General features: G+C 54.3%; 1 protein-coding gene across 4 annotated transcripts in view; it reads right to left on the bottom strand.

The window, feature by feature from the left end:
- Positions 1-307: 307 nt before the first annotated feature.
- chd7 (chromodomain helicase DNA binding protein 7) overlaps positions 308-23951 on the bottom strand; it is a 51583-nt gene continuing 27939 nt past the window's right edge. For 3 of the 4 annotated variants that reach the window (XM_060058763.1, XM_060058760.1, XM_060058761.1), the window contains exons 20-41: positions 23692-23859; positions 23040-23219; positions 22326-22436; positions 20106-20317; positions 19391-19590; positions 19078-19237; positions 15906-15995; positions 15338-15441; positions 13212-13341; positions 12667-12773; positions 12182-12554; positions 10930-11138; positions 9193-10107; positions 8597-8748; positions 7923-8180; positions 7279-7452; positions 6111-6371; positions 5457-5669; positions 4738-4878; positions 4484-4588; positions 4025-4205; positions 308-3006 (exon numbers count right to left, since the gene is read on the bottom strand). In XM_060058763.1, coding sequence (XP_059914746.1) covers positions 1967-3006; positions 4025-4205; positions 4484-4588; positions 4738-4878; positions 5457-5669; positions 6111-6371; positions 7279-7452; positions 7923-8180; positions 8597-8748; positions 9193-10107; positions 10930-11138; positions 12182-12554; positions 12667-12773; positions 13212-13341; positions 15338-15441; positions 15906-15995; positions 19078-19237; positions 19391-19590; positions 20106-20317; positions 22326-22436; positions 23040-23219; positions 23692-23859 — 5484 coding nt within the window. In that variant the 3' untranslated portion in view covers positions 308-1966. The remainder of the gene's footprint in view (positions 3007-4024; positions 4206-4483; positions 4589-4737; positions 4879-5456; positions 5670-6110; positions 6372-7278; positions 7453-7922; positions 8181-8596; positions 8749-9192; positions 10108-10929; positions 11139-12181; positions 12555-12666; positions 12774-13211; positions 13342-15337; positions 15442-15905; positions 15996-19077; positions 19238-19390; positions 19591-20105; positions 20318-22325; positions 22437-23039; positions 23220-23691; positions 23860-23951) is intronic. The other variant, XM_060058762.1, reaches the window with a different exon arrangement.

Raw genomic sequence — 23951 nt, forward strand, 5'->3', positions numbered from 1 at the left:
TGTTATTTATTATCTGCGTCAGTCCAGTCTTCATATTTACAAGATTACACATTGGGGTTCAGAGCTCAAGCTTTGGTCTGAAGACTGTTAGCTTTTCGGACCGGGCTAAGTCTACGCCAGAGAGCCGACCAAAAGTCTGGCTGCATTCCTTTGTTAGCGCGACGGTCAGACAATCACCCACTACACACACACGTCTGGCTGTCAGTTCGGGTTTCGTCAGCGGCTGCAGACGGAGGCAGGCCATTGCTGATGCTTGACTACACACCAACACCCACCCACCCACAAAAGAATGGAGACGGAGAGGATGTGGTTTCCTAGGCGAATATTGTGATTCACTTTTATTAAAAGCATCATAGCTACAATTCATCATAATGATGTCTCAAAAAACAAAATAAAACAAAAAGACACACCAAAATAAAGAACATGTACACGGTAAGTCTGTAAACTTCAAGGCTAGATAATTTTGAGGTAATGCTCTTCAGCTTGCTGGCTAAAAGTAACTAAAAGTCCATTTCAAGAAAGTAGCTAAGTAATAAAGGTACCTGATTATATTGAACTCTCAACACCAGTGCATCAACAGGAACAGAGTGAGACATGATTGCAGTATTATTCATCATTTACAGTTTAGGTTCATTTTTATTTCATACCACACATCTGGTTAGTCATGTACTGTTTGTGTTTGTGTTTGTGTGTGTGCGTGTTTGTGTGTGTGTGTGTATGTTATGTCTGAACATTCAAAAGCTGCCTTGATTATTGCTGTGTCAGCAGGGGGGGGATGCGTTCGAGACGCCCACAGCGTTTAAAAGGCAGCGATGTCAACCTGTGTTTCCACGACAATACACCAGCCCATAATTCATAGATATATGATATAGAACCTATTTTTTAGTGAGCGCCGCGTGTTCAGTGTTCCACGGCGTTCCACAGTGTGAGACTAGATCAGCCGCTGCCATGGCTACGGAGCAGGACAACAACGGACCGCAGGTCGGGTGGGCGGAGTTCCCACCCGGACCGGGAGAGACCACATTCCCCCGGCTCCCTCCCCTGGGAGAGACCGCTCCTGCCTGAGAGACACCAGCCAATCAGAGGTCCCCAACCCCCGCCCGCCCATGCCAGGCAGAGCAGACGATCCCAGAGAGAGATGAAGACAGTAGTAAGACCCTTGAGAGGGGGTTCAGTCACCGGGCCGTTCAAACACACCACACGCAGGACCCAGCGCGAGCTAGACCTGGATGTGAGCTAGACCGCCCGGATGTGAGCTAGACCACCCGAATGTGAGTTTGACCTGGATGTAAGTTTGACCTGGGTCAGAGTTGGACCTGGATGTGGGCTGGTCCTCTGCGTGTGCGCGTGGGTATTGCAGTGTGTGACAGACATGTAGAAACGCTTTAAAGTCGACCTGGTCTGATATGTGAGAACTACAAAAAAAAAGTAATAAAATTACAAAACAAAATCTGCTCTGAGACGATGCAGCAGATAAACTCCATTACCCACAATTCCTTTGCAGCAGCGTCGTCAGACAGGCGGGCGACCTCATAATGCCGTTTTTAGAATGTTAAGGAAGAAAAAAAGAAAATCAAAGTGTAACTTCAGTCAATATCAAGAGTCCAGAGAAAGTTCTGGAAACACCGACTCCTGAGGCGGCCAGCAGACCGCTTGCTCTTTATACTTTATCACTTCTGAAGCACTGCACAGTGCCGACAGGTTGAAGGTCAAACTAGGTGGAGGAGGGGCCCCGCCCCCTCCCAGTAGAGGATCCTGACTAGACTACCGAGAGAGACCGCGCTCCCACACACAGTAGATATAGCTGGCAGAACCAGGACACACAACAGAAAGATGAGAACTCATCCCGCTTAGATATCTGAGGGGGGAGGGGGGAGAGAGACAGACAGAGAGACCGGGCCTTCGTTATACCCCGAGGTCGGTCAAGTTTGTGTTTCCTGTCGTGTCCTCTTTTCCTTTTTTACCTTCAGTCACTTTTGTCCTTCTCTGAGGAGCCCTCCTGCTCGCCCTCCCCTTCCCTCTCCTCCTCCTCAACCGGTGAGTCATCCCCCTCTCCTCCCGTCTCCTCCTCCTCCTCCTCCTCTCTCTCTCCGCCCAAGTCACTGTCCGCTCCTCCGCCCTCCTGGGCCGCCGCTCCGCCCTGCTCCTCTCCTGCCGCTCCTCCCTCCTTCCTGGGGGTGGGGCTGCTGGTGGCCGTGGCAACGGCGGAGGCGGTGGCCATTGCGCTCTGCAGCTGAGCCAGCGTGCTGGCGGAGGCCGAGGGGAAGCCCTGCAGGCCGAGGGCGGCCAGGCCGGGGGGCAGGAACACCGAGGGGTAAAAGAGCCCCGGGGCCATGCTGGACAGCAGGAAGGGGTTGAAGCCCAGAGAGTTGGCCGACAGGCCGGCCAGCAGCGCCGCCGCGTCTCCGTTCAGCACCGCCGCCTCCGAGGGCGGGTCCGCCGCCAGGGGCGCGGCCATGCTGCCGCTGGCCTTCTCCTCGCGCTCCGCCTTCCTCTTCCTTCTCTTCGCCTTCTTCCCTTCTGCTTCTCCCTCCTCCGCAGCTCCTCCCTCTCTCCCCTCCTCCTCCTCGTCTCTCCTCCTCTTGCTGCTCCCTTCCTCCTCTGCCTCCTCTTCCTCCACCTCCTCTTCCTCCTCCAGGGTTCCGTTGCCGGCCGTCCCCGTTACCATGGCGCCGAATGGCGACTGTGACGAGGCGGCTAAGTTCCCTCCGAACAGACCTCCCAGACCGCCCAGGCTGAACATGTTGGACAGCCCCCCCATGCCCCCAAGCCCCCCCATGCCGGGCAGCATGAGGGGCAGCATGGAGGCCGCTGCTGCGTTGGCGGCCGCCTGCTTGGGGTCCGAGGAGGGCGGGAAAGCCATGAGGCCGGCAGCCAGCTGCAGGGACTGCAGGCTCTGGAGGGACGACAGGTCCATCCCCCCCAGCTGGAGAGACTGGAGGCTCTGCAGCGACGACAGGTCCATCCCACCCAGGAGACTGCTGAGCAGCAGCGGGTTCAGACCTCCTGCATAGACAACACAGATTACAGCCTCCCACTTTGCTAAGAGAGCCCCCACCTTCTTAATATTCATCTTTATTTCAGACTCATATAGGTCCATATACACGACAATACAACAGACAAAACAACAACAAACAAATAAGAAACACAACTAAAAAACATACAGACACTCTCTCCAATGCTTCCAGAGACTGGAAGTGTATCTGATGCTGCTTAACTTCGGCATGGTTAAAGTCATTATGATTTCATTTTTTGAGTCCATCAATCTCATCATAAAACTGTACATCAGATTCCTGAGCAATGCATTTAAAGTGGGAACACCACTGTTTACAAACAGTTGACTGGCACTTGTGCACCTTGGTAGCCTCAGCAGAATTCTTAGAGCATCATTATACGCCACTCTCAATTTGTTATATTTACTTTTACTGTATCTGTACCACAAGTGGGCAGTATATAGTGGAGTACAATAAGCTTTTGTTAAGAGAGCTCCCACCTTGTTAAGAGACCTCCCATCTTGTTAAGGGTCCTCCCACTTTGTAAAGGGTCCTCCCACTTTGTAAAGGGTCTTCCCACCTTGTAAAGGGTCCTCCCACCTTGTAAAGGGTCCTCCCATCTTGTTAAGAGACCTCCAATCTTGTTAAGAGACCTCCCATCTTGTTAAGAGACCTCCCATCTTGTTAAGAGACCTCCCATCTTGTTAAGAGACCTCCCATCTTGTTAAGAGACCTCCCATCTTGTTAAGAGACCTCCCATCTTGTTAAGAGACCTCCCATCTTGTTAAGAGACCTCCCATCTTGTTAAGAGACCTCCCATCTTGTTAAGAGACCTCCCATCTTGTTAAAAGACCTCCCATCTTGTTAAGAGACCTCCCACCTTTGACCTCCGAAGTCCCCACAAAGATAGGAAATCGAACAATGTGTTTTCTTGTGACACAGAGGCCCACTACGTTACTGATCATTGTACCACCATTCCTAGTTCCATTGGTGAAGCACAGAGCGTTAATAATGCTAGCGAGCTAACGTACCGCTGGAGGAGGCAGCGGAGGCCAGTGTAGCCTGGGCGGCCTGGGCTGCAGCCGCTGCCTGGGCGGCCGCCGCAGCCTTCGCTATCTCAGACTTTGGTCTTCGCCCACGACGACGGACCCCCTCCTCGCGGACGACCGGACCGGTCAGCAGGCGGTCGAACATGGCTTCTGGGAGGAAACCCTGCAGGGAGGAAGGAGCAGTGGTTAGGAAGGAGCTGAGAAACAGAGTCCTCACATGGAGCTGAGAAACAGAGTCCTCACATGGAGCTGAGAAACAGAGTCCTCACAAGGAGCTGAGAAACAGAGTCCTCACATGGAGCTGAGAAACAGAGTCCTCACAAGGAGCTGAGAAACAGAGTCCTCACAAGGAGCTGAACAACAGTGTCCTCACAAGGCAGTGATAATGAATACAGTGAAAACTAGGCTCCATCTGATTGGCCGGCATGAGCTGTCACTCACCGACTGCTTGACGATGTCTGTCCAATCGGGAGCGATGGCAAACTCTGGGTTTTCCAGCAGCCACCGGGAGAGCTCTTTCATTGGTGGAGCCATGGCCCCGCCCATCTTGAGAAGAACAACATGTCAATCTCAACTCTACTTTATTCATACAGTCCTACTATTAATTTTCTGATTGCGAATGTGTTAGACTGTGTGCGTGTGCTAGACTGTGATAGACCATGTGACAGGCTGTTGTGCGTGCTGCGGGCCGCTACCTTGCGTCCGTTGCGGCGGTTCACCACGGGGACCCTCTCCTCCCCGGTCAGCGTGTTGATGTCGATCTTGTTGGGGTTCCTGCAGCGGTGGCGCTTCTGCTTGGGCTTGGACAGCTGGGACATCATCAGGTCCTCGCTCTTCTGGGGGGGGGAGGGGTGTCATTATGAAGTCACATGCTGACACGTCTTACTGGTCTTACTGGTCTGAAGTTGGTCATGTTACTGGTCTTAGTGGTGTGAAGTTGGTCATGTTACTGGTCTTACTGGTGTGAAGCTTGTCATGGTCTTCATTCATGTTACTGGTCTTACTGGTGTGAAGCTTGTCATGGTCTTCATTCATGTTACTGGTCTTACTGGTGTGAAGTTGGTCATGTTACTGGTCTTACTGGTGTGAAGTTGGTCATGTTACTGGTCTTAGTGGTGTGAAGTTGGTCATGTTACTGGTCTTACTGGTGTGAAGCTTGTCATGGTCTTCATTCATCTTACTGGTCTTACTGGTGTGAAGTTGGTCATGTTACTGGTCTTACTGGTGTGAAGCTGGTCATGTTACTGGTCTTACTGGTGTGAAGTTGGTCATGTTACTGGTCTTACTGGTGTGAAGCTGGTCATGTTACTGGTCTTACTGGTGTGAAGCTGGTCATGTTACTGGTCTTACTGGTGTGAAGCTGGTCATGTTACTGGTCTTACTGGTGTGAAGCTGGTCATGTTACTGGTCTTACTGGTGTGAAGCTGGTCATGTCCATGGTGTAGGAGGGGTGTTGCTGCAGCCAGTCTCTGAGCTCCTGATTGGACGCGGTGGCTGTCTCTCCGTCCTCCGGCGCGGCGGGGGGGCGTCGGCCCGGACTCCGCCCGGAACCCCCCGCCCCTCGTCCGCCCCGGGATGCCTCGCGGACCCCCTCACCCGCCGAAGCCTTGGTCCCCTCCGATTCGTCCTGCAACAGGAAGCACACAACAGGAAGTCAGCCCCAGAACAGGAAGTCAGCCATGTTGGGTGGTTGGGAGTCTCTTAGCTCAGGAGGTAGAGCAGTTGTTTTGTAACTGAAAGGTTGCTAGTTCGAGTTTTGATGTGTCCCTGAGCAAGACACTTAACCCTAACTGCTCCTGACGAGCTGGCTGTCGCCTTGCAGGGTTGACTCTGCCGTCGGTGTGTCAATGTGTGTATTAACCGATGTAAGTCGCTTTGGATAAAAGCGTCTGCCAAATGCCCTAATTGTAATTGTAATTGTTTGTATTCTCCGTCTTTCACTGCTCCATTTGCTCTTTTAACATTGTCGTTTTTACATTTATGTCTTTGAGTATATTGTAATGTCGCGTGATGTACATTTTACTGCATCATATTGTTTAGATCCATTTATTTCAGCCCGCCGCCTCACCCCTTCTGCTCCTCCTTCTGCTGCTGCTGCTCCCGCTGCTGCTCCTCCTTTCTTGTTCCCCATGAACAGCATTTCCAGTCCCTCTACATTTTTCCTGCGGCCACGCCTCCTTCGCATTATGGGCAGGTCGGCGTCCAATGAGCCGTTGGCCCTGTGGCCGGAGGGCGGGATCTGCTGCTGCAACAGTTCCATCTGGGCCTTGAGGGAGGGGCTGGAGAAGCCGGCCAATGAGGCGGCAGCCTTATGGTGATGGTGCATGCCCTGGAACAACAGAAGGTCATGAGAGGTCAATGTCCATCCTCCCTTTGACCTAAGAACGCCGCCAGGTCGATCTCCCAGTACATCTACAGCCACAGCTGGAACAGACCAGAGAGCTGCACCACAGAGCTAGCAAGCTAAGTGCTAGTTCAAGCAGGTTTAACGCTTGTAATTTAAACGCTAGAGCTAGCAAGCAAAACAATACAGCTAGCTAGCTAATAGCAAGAGAATTGTAGATAAATGCATGACGTCCATGGCTTGGTTCTGTGTACCTTAGTGAGGTCCATGGCGTGGTTCTGGGTGCGTGTGTACCTTAGTGAGGTCCATGGCGTGGTTCTGGGTGTGTGTGTACCTTAGTGAGGTGCATGGCGTGGTTCTGGGTGTGTGTGTACCTTAGTGAGGTCCATGGCGTGGTTCTGGGTGTGTGTGTACCTTAGTGAGGTCCATGGCGTGGTTCTGGGTGTGTGTGTACCTTAGTGAGGTCCATGGCGTGGTTCTGGGTGTGTGTGTACCTTAGTGAGGTCCATGGCGTGGTTCTGGGTGTGTGTACCTTAGTGAGGTCCATGGCGTGGTTCTGGGTGTGTGTGTACCTTAGTGAGGTCCATGGCGTGGTTCTGGGTGTGTGTGTACCTTAGTGAGGTCCATGGCGTGGTTCTGGGTGTGTGTGTACCTTAGTGAGGTCCATGGCATGGTTCTGGGTGTGTGTGTACCTTAGTGAGGTCCATGGCGTGGTTCTGGGTGTGTGTGTACCTTAGTGAGGTCCATGGCGTGGTTCTGGGTGTGTGTGTACCTTAGTGAGGTCCATGGCGTGGTTCTGGGTGCGTGTGTACCTTAGTGAGGTCCATGGCGTGGTTCTGGGTGTGTGTGTACCTTAGTGAGGTCCATGGCGTGGTTCTGGGTGTGTGTGTACCTTAGTGAGGTCCATGGCGTGGTTCTGGGTGTCTGTAGCAGCGTGGCTCTCTCTCAGCTGGGCCACCATGTCCATCAGGTTGCGCCTCTTGGCTGCGCGCTCCGCCTCGATCTCCACCTTCCTCCTCCTCCGCCGGCGCTGCCGCGGCACCGTCAAGCTGAGGGGGTCCTCCTGCTGGACACACACACAGCGTTACAGCCTGATACACACTCCTGGAGGACACGCACACTGATACACTCCTGGAGGACACGCACACTGATACACACTCCTGGAGGACAGTGTTACAACCTGATACACACCGACACACACTCAACGGACAGTGAACTCTGCCCGGATTACTGTTGGTTACACAACCCTAAACTGACACCTATTTAATGTTAGTATATTTTAACTTCATGCAGTGAGAGTGATTGAAACAGCGAGCCCCAGCACTGTGGTTTCCTCAGTACGGTGTGAGAATGCTAAATGCTAACAGCACATGTAGCGTCAGCGCTAACCCTCCACCTCCACCAGGGATTATAAAAATAGCCTCATTAGCATAGCTGAAGGTTAGTGCTGTGCATGTGGTGTGTGACTGACGTGCACGTGGCAGGTTTGTGTGTGTGACTCACATGCACTAGCAGGTGTGTGTGTGTGTGACTCACGTGCACATGCGGGGACAGGGTGATGTCTTCACTGCCGCTGTAGGCGGCGTGTGCGGCCGCCATTGACAGCTCCGCTAGGCTCCGCCTCTGCAGCGGGCTCTCCGTTGCCGGTGCGACGGCCGTGGCGGAGGTCGCCGCGGCACTGTAGCCCGGCAACAGGTTGCCGGGGAAGTCGAAGAGCTGACGCCTGTTGACCGGCCACTTGCCCTTCAAGATGGCGTCGCAAATATTATCCATCCGGTTGATCATCACACGATCCTGAGGAGGGAGGGAAGAGGGAGGGGGCCGGAGGGCAGAGATTGGGGGAGGTGAAGGTGACAGACAGAGACAGATGGTTAATGGTGTTGTTATTCCAAAGTGTTGGAGAAGTGTCTGCCTCAGCCAGTGAACCCCCTCCTCATCTAGGATCCCGCGGCCCCACCAACTCCTGTCTATCAAGAGTCCCAGATCATACAAAGACACACGGCCCCAAACTGGATCTAAGACCACAGAACTATCCATCTGCGGTCGAATCCAACGCAGAACAGCCGGAGAGAAAGTGAGCGAGAGTTTGAGTGAGGGAGAGAGTGAGGGAGCACGAGTGAGTTTGAGAGCTACTGCCCGTTGGCATGCGAGCACCCTGTGTGTGCCCCCCCCCCCCCGTGTGTGGTCTGCCCCCCGGTGAGTGGCCTCACCTTGGGCCAGAAGGAGAAGGAGTAGCTGCGCTCCGGCAGCCCGGGCAGGAGGTCCTGCAGCGCCGAGGGCTCCGCCGCCTCGTCCCGCCCCGACGCCGGCAGAGACACGTTGCTGTCCTCGTCAAAGTTCTTCTGCTCCGACGGAGCGCTCGCTGGAGGGGGAGAGAGAGGGAGGGCGGGAGAGAGATCAGGATAAGAAGGAGGGAGGAGAGAGACAGACAGAGGACAGGATCAGACCAGGATAAGGACGCGTTGTCAAGGGAGACGGGCCCTCATTTCAGATCCGTCACCCTGACGACACCTGGACTCATTAACGCCCCCCACAGCGGCCCCCCTCCACAGGGGGAACTCCAGGAATAGACCCCTCCCCACGGAGCATGACGTCATCACTGCAGGGAGCCTGCACTAGGGCGAGGGATCTACGTAGCATTAACAGCTAGGGCTAGGCAACATGAGGGAGCTATAGCTAAGGCGCTAGATAGCATCAGAGCTAAATCCTCAGCAAACAAATTAATACAGCCATAGAAGCCCTATCCTGCGCCATGCTAACCTACTAAGTGCTAACTAGTAACTAGTCTAACTAGGGCTCCACTCACCCTCCGCCTGGGAAGACTTCTCAGATTTGTCGTCTTCGTCCATCTTCTCCTCATCCTCCTCCTGACTCCTCTCGGTCGGGGGAGACTTGGGAGAAGGAGGAGAGCTGCCCTCTGTCCCCCGGCCCTCCTCCTCCGGCTCCTCCAGCACCTCCTTCTGGGGACTCATGGTCTTGGGCTGCTCCTTGGGAGGGGATGAGGGGGGTTCAATCGCCGTTGCCTCCACCTCCTCCTCCTCCTCTCCTCCCTCCTTCCCGGTCTCCTCCTGGTCTGATCCGATTGGTTCTGACGGCTTCTCCTTCTGCTCCTCTTGGCTTGAGGCCGGGAGCTCCGTCTCCTCCTCCTTCACCTCCTTCTTGGGGGAGGCCAGGTTCTCCTCTTTACCTTCTCCTTCGACCTCCACCTCCACCTTGACATCATCGGCTTTTGGAGTCTCTCTCTCCGCCTTCACCGTCACCTCCCCCTCTCCCACTTCCTCCACCTCCTCCTCCTCCTCCTCCTCCTCCTCCTTAGCCAGGGTAGCCTCGGCGGCGCTAGCAGCGCTGGCCACCTCAGCGGGCGTGAGGAGGGGCGTGGCTCCAGGGTCAGGCGTGGGGGCGTGTCTTGCCGCGGCCCCGCCCTTGTGGGCGTGGCGGCGGTGGGCCTCCAGGAAGGCGAGCTCGGGGTCGTTGAGGATGTGGTAGTCCGTGCGGCTCACGCCGTGCCGCGAGGCGCCTAGCAACAGGTCGTGGTCGTGGCGACCGCACTCCCACCAGTCGGGGAGGTCAGGGGAGGGCTGGCACAGCAGCAGGCGCTCCGTCAGCTGCGGGTGGGGCAGCACCTGCTCCCGGATGCGGCGCAGCAGCTCGATGCGGTACAGGGTCCGGGAGGCGCGCTCCTCAGTGATGGGGTCGATGATCAGGGTGGGGTCAGGGAGCTCTGTGGATGGGGCGTACCGTTACTACTACGTCAGCACTCTATACACACTGTTACTACATCAGCACTGAAAACACACTTACTACGTCAGCACTGAAAACACACTTACTACGTCAGCACTGAAAACACACTTACTACGTCAGCACTGCATAGACACTTCCTACTACGTCAGCACTGCATAGACTTCCTACTACGTCAGCACTGCAGACAGTTCCTACTACGTCAGCACTGCAGACAGTTCCTACTACGTCAGCACTGCAGACACTTCCTACTACGTCAGCACTGCAGACACTTCCTACTACGTCAGCACTGCATAGACTTCCTACTACGTCAGCACTGCAGACAGTTCCTACTACGTCAGCACTGCAGACAGTTCCTACTACGTCAGCACTGCAGACACTTCCTACTACGTCAGCACTGCAGACACTTCCTACTACGTCAGCACTGCAGACACTTCCTACTACGTCAGCACTGCAGACACTTCCTACTACGTCAGCACTGCAGACACTTCCTACTACGTCAGCACTGCAGACACTTCCTACTACGTCAGCACTGCAGACACTTCCTACTACGTCAGCACTGCAGACACTTCCTACTACGTCAGCACTGCAATGACACCGTTACTACTACGTCAGCACTGATTACACATAGTACTAGATCAGCCCTAAATACATCCTACTACCAAGTCAGCTTAAGTACTTAGTGTAGTGTGCAGTAGTGTATGTGTAGTGTGTGGTAATGTGTGTGTACCTGTCTGTCTTGAGGCTCATGCGGCAGACCCTCTAGTGTAGTGTGTAGTGTGTGTGTGTAGTAGTGCGTCTGTACCCGAGTGTGTCTTGAGGCTCATGCGGCACACCCTCTTGCACATGGCGATAAAGGAATAGTAGTATTTCTCCAGGCTCTCGTCCGTCTTCTTGTCCAGCCGGGCGAAAGCCCTGAACTGGGCCCAGTCAAAGCCCTGCCGCGGGGGGTGGAACACCACCCCGAAGGTTGACACCACCCGGTAGAAGTCTGCCTCCTCCCGACGCGTCCACCTGGGTGGAGCAGGGCTACATGTTACCGTCTGACCATGAGGCATCTTAAAAGACGAAAGGCGGAGACACCCAACATCACCTTAGAGCCCCGCAATAACATCTGCCTCATAACACCACCTTACCCGGCGTTCACACCAAAACACACATTGGTCGCAAGTTTTGTCGCAAGACAAATAATTGTATATTATAAAATTATATTATATATAATAATAATTAATTTTATTTGAAGGCGCCTTTCATAACACTCAAGGTCACCTTACAGGGCAGTGGTTAAAAAACAAAATCAACAATCATAAAAAACACAACAAGATACATTAAAATAATTTACACAAGTGGGGTGAAATGGGTGGGAGACAATGAATTACCGTAGATTGAATATGTCAGTCATGTCATGTCAAGATGTGTTTTTAAACGGGACTTAAAAGTGTAGAGAGTGTCAGAGTTGCGGATGTCAGGTGGGAGGGTGTTCCAGAGGTGGGGGGCAGATGGGCTGAGTGCCCTGGACCCCATGGTGACCAGGCGGGCGGGCGGTACAGTGAGTCGAATGGAAGAGGAGGACCGCAGAGTGCGGGTGGGTGTGTTGGTGTGCAGGAGTTCACAGATGTATGGAGATCGATAGAGCTCAGGGAGTCGCAAACGGCAACAATCACTTTCTCCTCCATGCTGCGGTTCACCCCGGACTGCACTGCAGGGAACCGTTGGCCGGTTGAACTCTGATTGGCCGTTACATTACGCATGACATTGAGTGGCCACGCTGTTGAACGCTGATTGGCTGTCATCCCGCGAATGTCGCGGCAAAGTTGAAATATTAAAATGTCGCGCTGCTAATCCACGTGAGCGTGCCCGCCCGTGCCGGGTCAAAAGTGTTGCGCTGCAAATCAAATCTTGACGCGGGTTTTGTCTAGCAAAATATTCGCCTGATTCGCGTCTGTACGTTGATTTCGTAAGGAATCGTGTCGCCCCTTCGCGTTTGATGTGAACGTACGGTTAGATAACATCCACCTCATTGGATAGAGAGACCGAGATAGAGAGACATAGCCCACCTCTGCCGTCTCTCCTTGAAGAACAGCTCTCCCATGAGCGCTGTGTGGGCGGCGGCCTCGGGTACGAAGGGCCCGCTCTTGGCCAGGTAGGCCGCACCCCCTTCCGCCATGAAGACTCCGCCCTCCTGCAGGTAGGCCGCGCCCCCCTCGGCGGGTGGCAGCATGGCGAGGTCGGGGTTGAAGTCGCGTCGGCGGCGGCGGCGGCCGTCCGGCCGGCTGAGGGCCTCCTGCCGCTGCAGCTCTCGGCGGTTGGAGCGCTGGTACGCCGTCACCAGGCGCCGCAGGCGGGCCGTCAGCGCAGAGGCCGCCGGCCAATAGAGACGTCCTGCCTGGCCTGAGGCCCCGCCCACTCGGCCGTTCTCTCCTAACTTGGCTGCAGAGGGAGACAGAGCGTGAGGAGGAGGGGCTACAAGGAGTGCATGTGTTCAGGTGAGAGGGTCAGCTCATGTGTTCATGCTTTACTAAGCAATGTTTTCATGAGTTACCCTCGGGGTCCGCCTCCTGGGGCTCCTCCAGGGGGGAGTTGGTGAACTCGTCCATCTCGTCTTTGAAGGTCATCCTGAGGGGCTTGTACTCGGGGTCTTCCTCCTCCCTGCAGGGGGATCACCATGTTAGCAATAGTTCTATATCTATACATCTAGATCTATGGTCATGTTATCAAGATCACATTATAGAGCTACATCTATACGTCTAGATCTATGATCATGTTATTAAGATCACATTACACACACTATAGCTTCATTATAGCTTCATTACAGCATTACTTCTGATTATTCACTTAGTGAAGCAGATATTACCTCAATATGGGGAGGAGTGTGATGAGAAGGAGTTTGAGGGGGGGGTGTGCGATAGAGGTGGTGTGAGAAGGTGTTTGAGGAGGAGGTGGTGTGAGAAGGTGTTTGATGAGGAGGTGTGTGAGGAGTCGTTTGAGGAGGAGGTGTGTGAGGAGTCGTTTGAGGAGGAGGTGTGTGAGGAGTCGTTTGAGGAGGAGGTGTGTGAGGAGTTGTTTGAGGAGGAGGTGTGTGCGTACCCCTCTACGCCGTCCGTCATCATGTCCGCTCCTCTCTGCTCGGCGGCCATGGCCTTAGCGTCGGGCTTTCCAACGCGCTCCAGGAAACACAGACCAGGGTCAGCCCGCATCGACGTGTACTTCTCATAGCCTGGAGAGGGAGAGACAGAGTTAAAGCCCACAGCCGAGACAGAGACGCACAGCCGAGACAGAGACGGAGAGAGAGAGACACACAGAGTTACAGCACACAGCCGAGACAGAGACGGAGAGAGAGAGACACACAGAGTTACAGCACACAGCCGAGACAGAGACAGAGAGAGAGAGAGACAGAGTTACAGCACACAGCCGAGACGGAGACGGAGAGAGAGAGAGACACAGAGTTACAGCACACAGCCGAGACAGAGACAGAGACAGAGAGACAGAGAGACAGCACACAGCCTGGAGAGAGAGAGGTCAGCCAGCAGGGGGTCTGGTGGTCCCAGCTCTAAACCTCAACACCCTGATGGTCTCCATGCCGACCACCTGCTGGACCAGTTCCTCTTAGAACCACAACAACATGAGCTATCGGCCATCAGCCTGCCCCGACACACACACACACACACACACACACACACACCCCAACAATCACTCACACGCACACCAGACACACAAACACAACCCTAGTCACACACACCCCCACACTCCATAATAAATGAGGTAGACAAAAACAGCGGCAGAAGGGATGACCCCAGGAGCCAGAGAGTGTGTGTGTGTGTGTGAGTGTGTGTTCATCCGAGCGAGTGCACGTCCAAGTGAGCCAGCAGGTGCTCATTTGTGTCAGGCTGACACACACACACACACACACACACAAACCTGTGCTACTTTGTGTGCGTCTAGATGAGTGTTTCTACGTGTGCGTGTCTAGCTAGGTGTGTTCCTACGTGTGTGTGTGTGCGTAGATGTGTTTTTAGGTGTGTGTCCGTTGGTGATTCAGGCAGAACAGATTAGAGTGTGCAGATCCAACAGACTCAGGGGGCGAGAGATAGAGGGGGGAGGGGAGGCAGAGAGAGGGGGGAGGGTAGGCAGGGAGAGAGAGAGAGGGGAGGCAGGAGAGAGTAGGAGGAGCGTGAGGGACCCCTCCCCCCATACTCAGCCCCCCTCTTCCTCAACATAACATTTCAATTAGGAGGATTGTGGCGTTTCACCCTAACACACACACACACACACACACATCGCCTGGAGCCCAACACTAATAATCAGGTCTTTATGGACCATCACTATTCTGCTGCGTGTGTGTCGATGAACTTTGATCCTCTTTATCTATGGATGAGCCCCATAGATACCAGTGCGTGTGTGTGTGTGTGTGTACATGCGTGTGTGTGCTGTCAGATAGGATCAATCACTCTCCAGATAGCACTGCTGACCTCACCATCACCATAGCAACCCCCAACAACGGGTGGCACAGAGTCAGTGAGTGAACAGATTAGAGAGTGAGAGTCAGAGTGAGTGAGAGTCAGAGTGAGTGAGGCAGAGTGAGTGAGGCAGAGTGAGTGAGGCAGAGTGAGTGAGGCAGAGTGAGTGAGGCAGAGTGAGTGAGGCAGAGAGTCAGAGGGAGTGAGAGGCAGAGTGAGTGAGAGGCAGAGTGAGTGAGAGGCAGAGAGAGAGAGTCAGAGAGAGAGAGGCAGAGAGAGAGAGAGTCAGAGTGAGGCAGAGTGAGAGAGTCAGAGTGAGTGAGAGGCAGAGTGAGTGAGTCGCAGAGAGAGAGAGAGAGGCAGAGAGAGAGAGAGAGAGAGAGAGAGAGAGGCAGAGAGAGAGAGAGAGGCAGAGAGAGAGAGAGAGGCAGAGAGAGAGAGAGAGGCAGAGAGAGAGAGAGAGGCAGAGAGAGAGGCAGAGAGGCAGAGAGAGAGGCAGAGAGAGAGAGAGAGAGAGAGAGAGAGGCAGAGAGAGAGAGAGAGAGAGAGAGAGAGGCAGAGAGAGAGAGAGAGAGAGAGAGAGAGAGAGGCAGAGAGAGAGAGAGAGAGAGAGAGAGGCAGAGAGAGAGAGAGAGAGATGCAGAGAGAGAGAGGCAGAGAGAGAGAGGCAGAGTGAGAGAGGCAAGAGTGAGAGAGGCAGAGTGAGAGAGGCAGAGTGAGAGAGGCAGAGTGAGAGAGGCAGAGTGAGAGGGTTACCGTGTTTGAAGACTCCTATCAGCAGGGACTTGTCCGCCTCAGAGTTCCACCAATCAGCAGGGACCTCCGCATGGAGGGGCTGGGGGATCCACACGTCCAGCTCACTACACACACAGTCACAGTCAGTCACACGCACAATAGTACACAAAATCCCACTGGCATATGTTTGCTAGCTGGCACCAGTACACACACTTCTGGCAGTTGACACACACACACACACACACACACTTGAGATTAGAGGATAGTGGGGATGACATTATAAATGCACACACATCTGGGTGAAAGGGTGATGGAAAGCAGAGGGGGAGGGGCGAGAGGAGGACAGATGTTCTACAGAAAGAGGGGGATGGTAGAGATGTGGGGGTGACTGAGTGAATCCTTTTACAACTAAAACATTCATCATAACAGAACTACAAACAAGCTCAGCTCATTGAGAAGAACTACAATAACCAGAGACAACAGCTAGCAACACTAATATATTCCATTTAGCTTCAAGGGAGAACGATAAAAGACAGACGGGGGAGGGGAGGAGAGAGACTGAGGAGGAGAGAGAGAGAGAGGTTATCACCTGATCTCTGCTCCTTCCAGGATGCGGTCAGCCTGGTCTCCGATGACTTCCTGTCTGAGGTAGTACAACATCCTGACCCTCAGCAGCACCCTGCGGGGAGGAGAGGAGTTAGTCCCAGCTAGGGGTTACACTGTACTACAGGGAGGAGGAGAGGAGTTAGTCCCAGCTAGGGGTTACACTGTACTACAGGGAGGAGGAGGAGGAGAGGAGTTAGTCACAGCTAGGGGTTCAATGTACTACAGGGAGGAGGAGAGGAATTAGTCACAGCTAGGGGTTACACTGTACTACAGGGAGGAGGAGAGGAGTTAGTCACAGCTAGGGGTTACACTGTACTACAGGGAGGAGGAGAGGAGTTAGTCACAGCTAGGGGTTACACTGTACTACAGGGAGGAGGAGGAGAGGAGTTAGTCACAGCTAGGGGTTACACTGTACTACAGGGAGGAGGATAGGAGTTAGTCCCAGCTAGGGGTTACACTGTACTAGAGGAGGAGGAGAGGAGCTAGTCACAGCTAGGGGTTACACTGTACTACAGGGAGGAGGATAGGAGTTAGTCCCAGCTAGGGGTTACACTGTACTAGAGGAGGAGGAGGAGGAGCTAGTCACAGCTAGGGGTTACACTGTACTAAGAGGAGGAGCTGCTGGATGATGGCGGTACTGCACCATGCATCATATATTTACTGTAGAATTGAAACATGCGAGGCTTCCAAAATCTAATTTGGTATATAAAACCTGCTCTGAATGGAGCACCCTACTCCACCCCAATCCAGTCAGATAAATACTGAGGAACAACACTAAGGTTCTGCTGTAGAATAACCAAGGAGCATAAGGTCCTTATGCCAAAGAGAATCCTTCTGCAGAAGGTGAATCACAGAGACATAAGGCCACGTCTTTGGACTCCGATAAGTAAGCAACACATTGATCTGATAACAGCCGCAGCCTCCGTATGGAGTGTAGAGCAGAACGCCCGGACCAGAGCGACCACAGACTGACAGCGGCCGCCAACAGGCAGCACAACAGGCTTCCAACAGCCTGCCTCCTGGCCTCAGCCCTCAGTCTGCAGCATAGCCCTCCTGGAGGCCCTTTGAACACCTCCACCGCCGAGACACACAACGCCGCCGCGCACGCGCACACGCACACACCGCCGCCGTGCACGCGCACACACCGCCGCCGTGCACGCGCACACACCGCCGCCGTGCACGCGCACACACCGCCGCCGTGCACGCGCACACACCGCCGCCGTGCACGCGCACACACCGCCGCCGTGCACGCGCACACACCGCCGCCGTGCACGCGCACACACCGCCGCCGTGCACGCGCACACACCGCCGCCGTGCACGCGCACACACCGCCGCCGTGCACGCGCACACACCGCCGCCGTGCACGCGTACACACCGCCGCCGTGCACACACCGCCGCCGTGCACGCGCACACACCGCCGCCGTGCACACACCGCCGCCGTGCACGCGCACACACCGCCGCCGTGCACACACCGCCGCCGTGCACGCGCACACACCGCCGCCGTGCACACACCGCCACCGCGCACGCGCACACACCGCCGCCGTGCACACACCGCCACCGCGCACGCGCACACACCGCCACCGCTCACACCAAAACACATCACCGCCATGCACACACCACTACCGTCATGCACATCAGCACCGCTGTTGGTAAAACATTAGGGAAGACACCGAGGGGGGGGGGGGGGGGGGGGGGAGAGAGAGAGAGAGAGAGACAGAGACAGAGACAGAGACAGGAGGGGAGGGGAGGGGAGGGAGGGAGGGAGAGAGGGAGAGGAGAGAGGGAGAGGAGAGAGGGAGAGGAGAGAGGGAGAGGGAGAGGAGAGAGGGAGAGGAGAGAGGGAGAGGAGAGAGGGAGAGGAGGAGGGAGGGAGAGGAGAGGAGGGAGAGGAGAGGAGGGGAGGGGAGGGGAGGAGGGAGAGGAGAGAGGGAGGGAGGGGAGGAGAGAGGGAGGGAGGGGAGGGGAGGGGAGAGGAGGAGGAGGAGGGAGGGAGAGGAGGCAGGGAGGCAGGGAGGGTGGGAGTGAGGGAGGAAGGAAGGAAGGGAGGGAGGGAGGGAGTGAGGGGCAAACATCATTTGTGTAGCACTTCACACACAAACCGCCTGTGTGTGCGTGCGGCCTTCAAATGTCTTCAGAAGATGCTGCCAGGCATTTGGCAGTGTGTGCGTCTTGCGTGCATGTGTTTGTTGGCAAGTGTGTGTGTGTGTCAGTGCGTGTGTCGTGTGTGTTAGTTGGCAGCGTGTGTGTGCCCATCCATCAATGTGCCAGGGTTTATTAGCCACACAAATCTGCTAGCCGGCTTAGCAGATGGCACCCCATAATAACCCCCGTGTGTGTGTGTGTGTCGGTCTCGGTGTGTCGTCGTGTGTGTGTGTGTGTGTGTACCTTGTTATACTTGTTATACTGTGTGTGTGTACCTACTTGTTACAGTGTGTGTACCTACTTGTTATAGTGTGTGTACCCACTTGTTACAGTGTGTGTACCCACTTGTTACAGTGTGTGTACCCACTTGTTACAGTGTGTGTACCCACTTGTTACAGTGTGTGTACCCACTTGTTACAGTGTGTGTACCCACTTGTTACAGTGTGTGTACCCACTTGTTACAGTGTGTGTACCCACTTGTTACAGTGTGTGTACCCACTTGTTACAGTGTGTGTACCCACTTGTTACAGTGTGTGTACCTACTTGTTACAGTGTGTACCCACTTGTTACAGTGTGTGTACCTACTTGTTACAGTGTGTGTACCCACTTGTTACAGTGTGTGTACCCACTTGTTACAGTGTGTGTACCCACTTGTTACAGTGTGTGTACCCACTTGTTACAGTGTGTGTACCCACTTGTTACAGTGTGTGTACCCACTTGTTACAGTGTGTGTACCCACTTGTTACAGTGTGTGTACCTACTTGTTAGTGTGTACCTACTTGTTACAGTGTGTACCTACTTGTTACAGTGTGTACCCACTTGTTACAGTGTGTACCCACTTGTTACATTGTGTGTACCCACTTGTTACAGTGTGTGTACCCACTTGTTACAGTGTGTGTACCCACTTGTTACAGTGTGTGTACCCACTTGTTACAGTGTGTGTACCCACTTGTTACAGTGTGTGTACCCACTTGTTACAGTGTGTACCCACTTGTTACAGTGTGTGTACCTACTTGTTACAGTGGTGTTTGAGGTGCCGTTTGTAGCTGTCCTCCTGCAGCAGGTGGTCGGGGTTACAGCCAGCCAGCCAATCAGCACGCGGAGTCTGAGGGGGCGGGGCTTGAAGCTTTCCTTTCTTGCCCTTCCTGCCCCGAGGAACCGGGGTAGAGAGACCTAGAGAGAGTGAGTGAGAAAGAGGGGGTAGAGAGCGAGAGGGAGAGAGCGCAAATAATATTATATATTTTTTATTCTACCACCACTACTTTAATATATATTTGTATGTTACTGATATGTGAGCGAGCTAGTGAGTGATGAGTGGGTGAGTACCTGAGTGGTTGCTGAGGGTGTTGGTTGTCCCGTCGGCGTTGGGGGCGATTAGGTCCCAGATGAAGCTCTTGATGTTCTCGTCGCCGCGGTAATGGAGGAGGCAGTAGGCCAGCAGCGCCCGGCAGATCGTCTCCACGTCCGCCTCCCGCAGGGGACGCTTGTAGCGCCCATGGGACAGGATGTCACTCCACCGCCCCCAGCTGGAGGGAGAGGGGAGGAGGGAAGAGGGGGGATGGCGGAGGAAAGAAATTATATTTAGTCGTTCAGAATTGCAGCGGGCTCAGAGACAGACTGTTACGGAGGTCAGAGGTCATCTGGGTCTAGGAAGCCTCCAGGTAGACTGGACATTGGAGATCAAACCCAGAACCTTTCCCCAGACTGTCTTCCCCCTCAAACAACCACTAACTCTTGCACAACGCCAGCTCTGTTGAGTCACAGATCTACTGATGTGTCCTAGAGCCAGACTAACTCTAGCAACCTTCTGCTGCTGTCCCTCTCTCTCCCTCCCCAAGTCCCCCCTCACGAGGGAGACCCCATGCGGTGGGCGACCGTATCCTGCTGGTGTCTCGGAGTGTGATGCAAGAGTGACTGGGTTGCCATGGTAACGTGGTCCAGGATGCTTTTCTGTTCGTCATGAATATACAAAGGTTAGCCTCCCAGTCCGCTCCCCCCACATCTACCAGTCCCCTCCCCCCACAGCACCCAGTCCACTCACCCATAGACCAGCAGGTTCTTCTCCACCCTAAAGCACTCAGAGCGGGGGTACCCCTGGGCGCGGTCCTGGGGCCGACGGGGTTTGGCCGTGGGCCGGCTGGGCTCCTCGCCTTCGCTCTCCAGCTCAGAAAACTCCAACATCTCGTCCTCCTTGGCGCTGCTGAAGTGTCTCGTCTGCTTCCTGACGCGCGGCGTGTCAATCACCAGCGTGTTCTGATCAACAATACGACACAAGTTGAGATCAGAGGCAACCTCAACATGTTCGGATCAGAGGGAACCGCAACACGTTTGGATCAGAGGCAACCGCAACATGTTTGGATCAGAGGCAACCGTAACATGTTCGGATCAGAGGCAACCGTAACATGTTCGGATCAGAGGCAACCGCAACATGTTCGGATCAGAGGCAACCGCAACATGTTCGGATCAGAGGCAACCGCAACATGTTCGGATCAGAGGCAACCGTAACATGTTCGGATCAGAGGCAACCGTAACATGTTCGGATCAGAGGCAACCGTAACATGTTCGGATCAGAGACAACTGCACCATGTCAGTGAATCAGAGGCAGCCTCACCGCAACATGTTAGTGGATCAGAAGCAGCCTCAACGCAACATGTCAGTGGATCAGAGGCAGCCTCACCGCAACATGTTAGTGGATCAGAGGCAGCCTCAACGCAACATGTTAGTGGATCAGAGGCGGCCTCAACGCAACATGTTGATCAGAGGCAGCCTCAACGCAACATGTTGATCAGAGGCAGCCTCACCGCAACATATTAGTGGATCAGAGGCAGCCTCAACGCAACATGTTGATCAGAGGCAGCCTCAACGCAACATGTCAGTGGATCAGAGGCAGCCTCAACGCAACATATTAGTGGATCAGAGGCAGCCTCAACGCAACATGTTGATCAGAGGCAGCCTCAACGCAACATGTCAGTGGATCAGAGGCAGCCTCAACGCAACATGTCAGTGGATCAGAGGCAGCCTCAACGCAACAGGTTAATGGATCAGAGGCAGCCTCAACGCAACATGTCAGTGGATCAGAGGCAGCCTCAACGCAACAGGTTAATGGATCAGAGGCAGCCTCAACGCAACATGTTAATGGATCAGAGGCAGCCTCAACGCAACATGTTAATGGATCAGAGGCAGCCTCAACGCAACATGTCAGTGGATCAGAGGCAGCCTCAACGCAACAGGTTAATGGATCAGAGGCAGATGACCTGATCTGATATTAAGGATGTTCTCCACCACAAACTAAACTGTTTTAAGAGGTTGTCTCCATGGGACGGCTCCTAGCTGCCCCAGGGAGGAGGAGCGGAGAGGAAAAGGAGAGGTATGGGAAGGAGAGAGAGAGAGGAGGCGAGGAGGGAGAGAGGATAAGGAGGAGAGGGGAGGTGCTTGTGTACGCCGATATTCATTCATCCTTAACTGCTCCCCCTGATCTGACCAGCGATCTGTTTCCATAACAACTCTGACATTAAGGGCTCTAATTAAGTTGTCTAATTAATGACCCTTTAGATTGAATTAATTAGGGGCCCCTCCCTCATCTAGGGCAGAAACAGGGAGAACAGGGCAACGTCACAATTACCTCAGACTACCGCAATCAAACCCCTTATTAACACAACCTCCTTATAAGCACACAACCTAAATAAAAACAACCTCCATATGAACGCACAACCTTAATATAAACAACCTCCATCTTAACACAACCCCATCCCTGGGGACCAATAGACACACACTGTGTGGTTATGTGTGTTTGGATTAAGCGTTAAATTCAAGGGCTCTTCAGAACACAGCAAGAGAGGGCGAGAGAATGAGAGAGGCAGGGCGAAAGGGAGCGAGATACTGAGAGAGAAAGAGCGAGCGAGAAAATAAAGAGGCAGGCAGTGAAGGAGAGCGACGATGAAAGGAGGGAGAGGGCGAGAGAGAGAGAGAGAGGGGGGGGGCGAGCGAGAGAGGGGGCGAGCGACAGAGAGAGGGGACGAGCGACAGAGAGAGAGAGGGCAAGCGACAGAGAGAGGGCAACGAGAGAGTGCGAGCGAGAGGCCTTTCAGAATATAAAGCGCTTGGAGGTGTGTGTGAATGTGTGCGTATTAGCTATTAGCCTAAGTGATATCTCTATAACCTGCGGGCATCAGAGCCGTGTGTAGCAGCGCTAAGCAGCTTACACACACAGACCCTTACGTCTGGCCCCCTGACCTCTCCCCCAGGTAGGGGCGGGGCTTACCCGTCCATGGATGGCGTCCAGGTCTAGCTCCGCCTTCTTGGCCCATTTCTGCCAGAAGTCAGGATCCTCCAGAGAGATGTCCGTCCTGTTGCCGGCGGAGACGAAGCTTGCCTGGAGAGAGGAGGGGGGGGGGGGGGGAGAGATGAGGAGGGGGTCTTTAATCTAAAAAGGTGTGTGGCCCAGGAGGTTCCTAGTTCGATCCCCGGATCCTCCTAGCTGAGTTTTGAGGTGTCCCTGAGCAAGACGCCTCACCCTCACTGCTCCAGACCAGCTGGCCCCATTGACTACGCTGATGGTGTGTGAATACGGGTTTGAATTGGTGTATGAATGGGTGAATGTGTGGAAGAATAGGTGAATGTTAGGCAGTATTGTAATACGGTTTGAGCGGCCCCTGCTTAGAGAAGTGCAGTTGGTGCGTTTGCGGACATAACAGGGGTCTGGGACGAAATTTAAGTCTTTATGCAAACGGTCTCCAGGTGTTCCCCTGGTGCTCAGGTTCTAGGAACTATCAGGGCCTATGGAGTCCCTGGTGCTGGGTGTGGGTCTTGGGAGAGGGGAGCTGTCCCTGGGTACCCAGAGGGTCTTGGGGGTCTAGTGGGTAGAGGGGGGGGTGGTCCTGGGTGTCTAGGGGTAGAGGGGGGGTGGTCTAGAGGTAGAGGGGGGGTGGTCTAGGGGTAGAGGAGGGTTGGTCCTGGGGTAGAGGGGGGGTATTACCTTGGCGAAGGTGGAGCCCTTGCCCTCCGTTTCGATGGTGATGGTCTGGGTCCTCCTCTGCAGGATCTGGTCGATGTCTTCCTCGCAGAACTTTGAGCCCTCGTCCTCCTCGTCCATCAGCGCGCCGTACGCCCCCTTCTTCAGCAGGTCCTCCACCTCCTTCTTGGACAGCTGCGGCGCCTGAAGAACACCGTCAGATTGCACCGTCATCAGAATCCACAGTCAGTCAGACGGTGGCAGGTAACAGTCATTCAGACAACGTCAGGAGCACCGTCAGTCAGGTAACACAGTCATTCAGACAACGTCAGGAGCACCGTCAGTCAGGTAACAGTCATTCAGACAACGTCAGGAGCACCGTCAGTCAGGTATCACAGTCAGTCAGACACCGGCAGGTAACACTTCAGTCAGGTAACAGTCGTTCAGACAACGTCAAGAGCACCGTCAGGTTACACCGTCAGTCAGGTAACAGTCGTTCAGACAACGTCAGGAGCACCGTCAGATTACACCATCAGTCAGGTAACAGTCATTCAGACACCGGCAGGTAACACTTCAGTCAGGTAACAGTCGTTCAGACAACGTCAGGAGCACCGTCAGGTTACACCGTCAGACACCGTCAGTGGCGTGTGCGCGCGGCTTGTGTGCGTGCGCTGACCCCGTTGGCGGCGTTGTCCCGCCCGCTCATGCTCTGCAGCACGGCTTTGTCCAGCCCCAGCTTCAAGCTGGCCTTGTCGAACATCTCCCGCTCGTACGAGTTCCTGGTGATAAGCCGGTAGATCTTCACCGCCTTCGACTGGCCAATCCTGTGGCAGCGAGCCTGGGCCTGGGGGGGAGGGGCGGGACAAACACAGGAAGCGTCAACCAATGATCATCACTTATTATGAGGGGCTAGTAGTAGAACACAGAGTGATCAGT

This window comes from Gadus macrocephalus, chromosome 8 (assembly GCF_031168955.1).
Source record: "Gadus macrocephalus chromosome 8, ASM3116895v1".
Taxonomy (NCBI): Eukaryota; Metazoa; Chordata; class Actinopteri; order Gadiformes; family Gadidae; genus Gadus; species Gadus macrocephalus.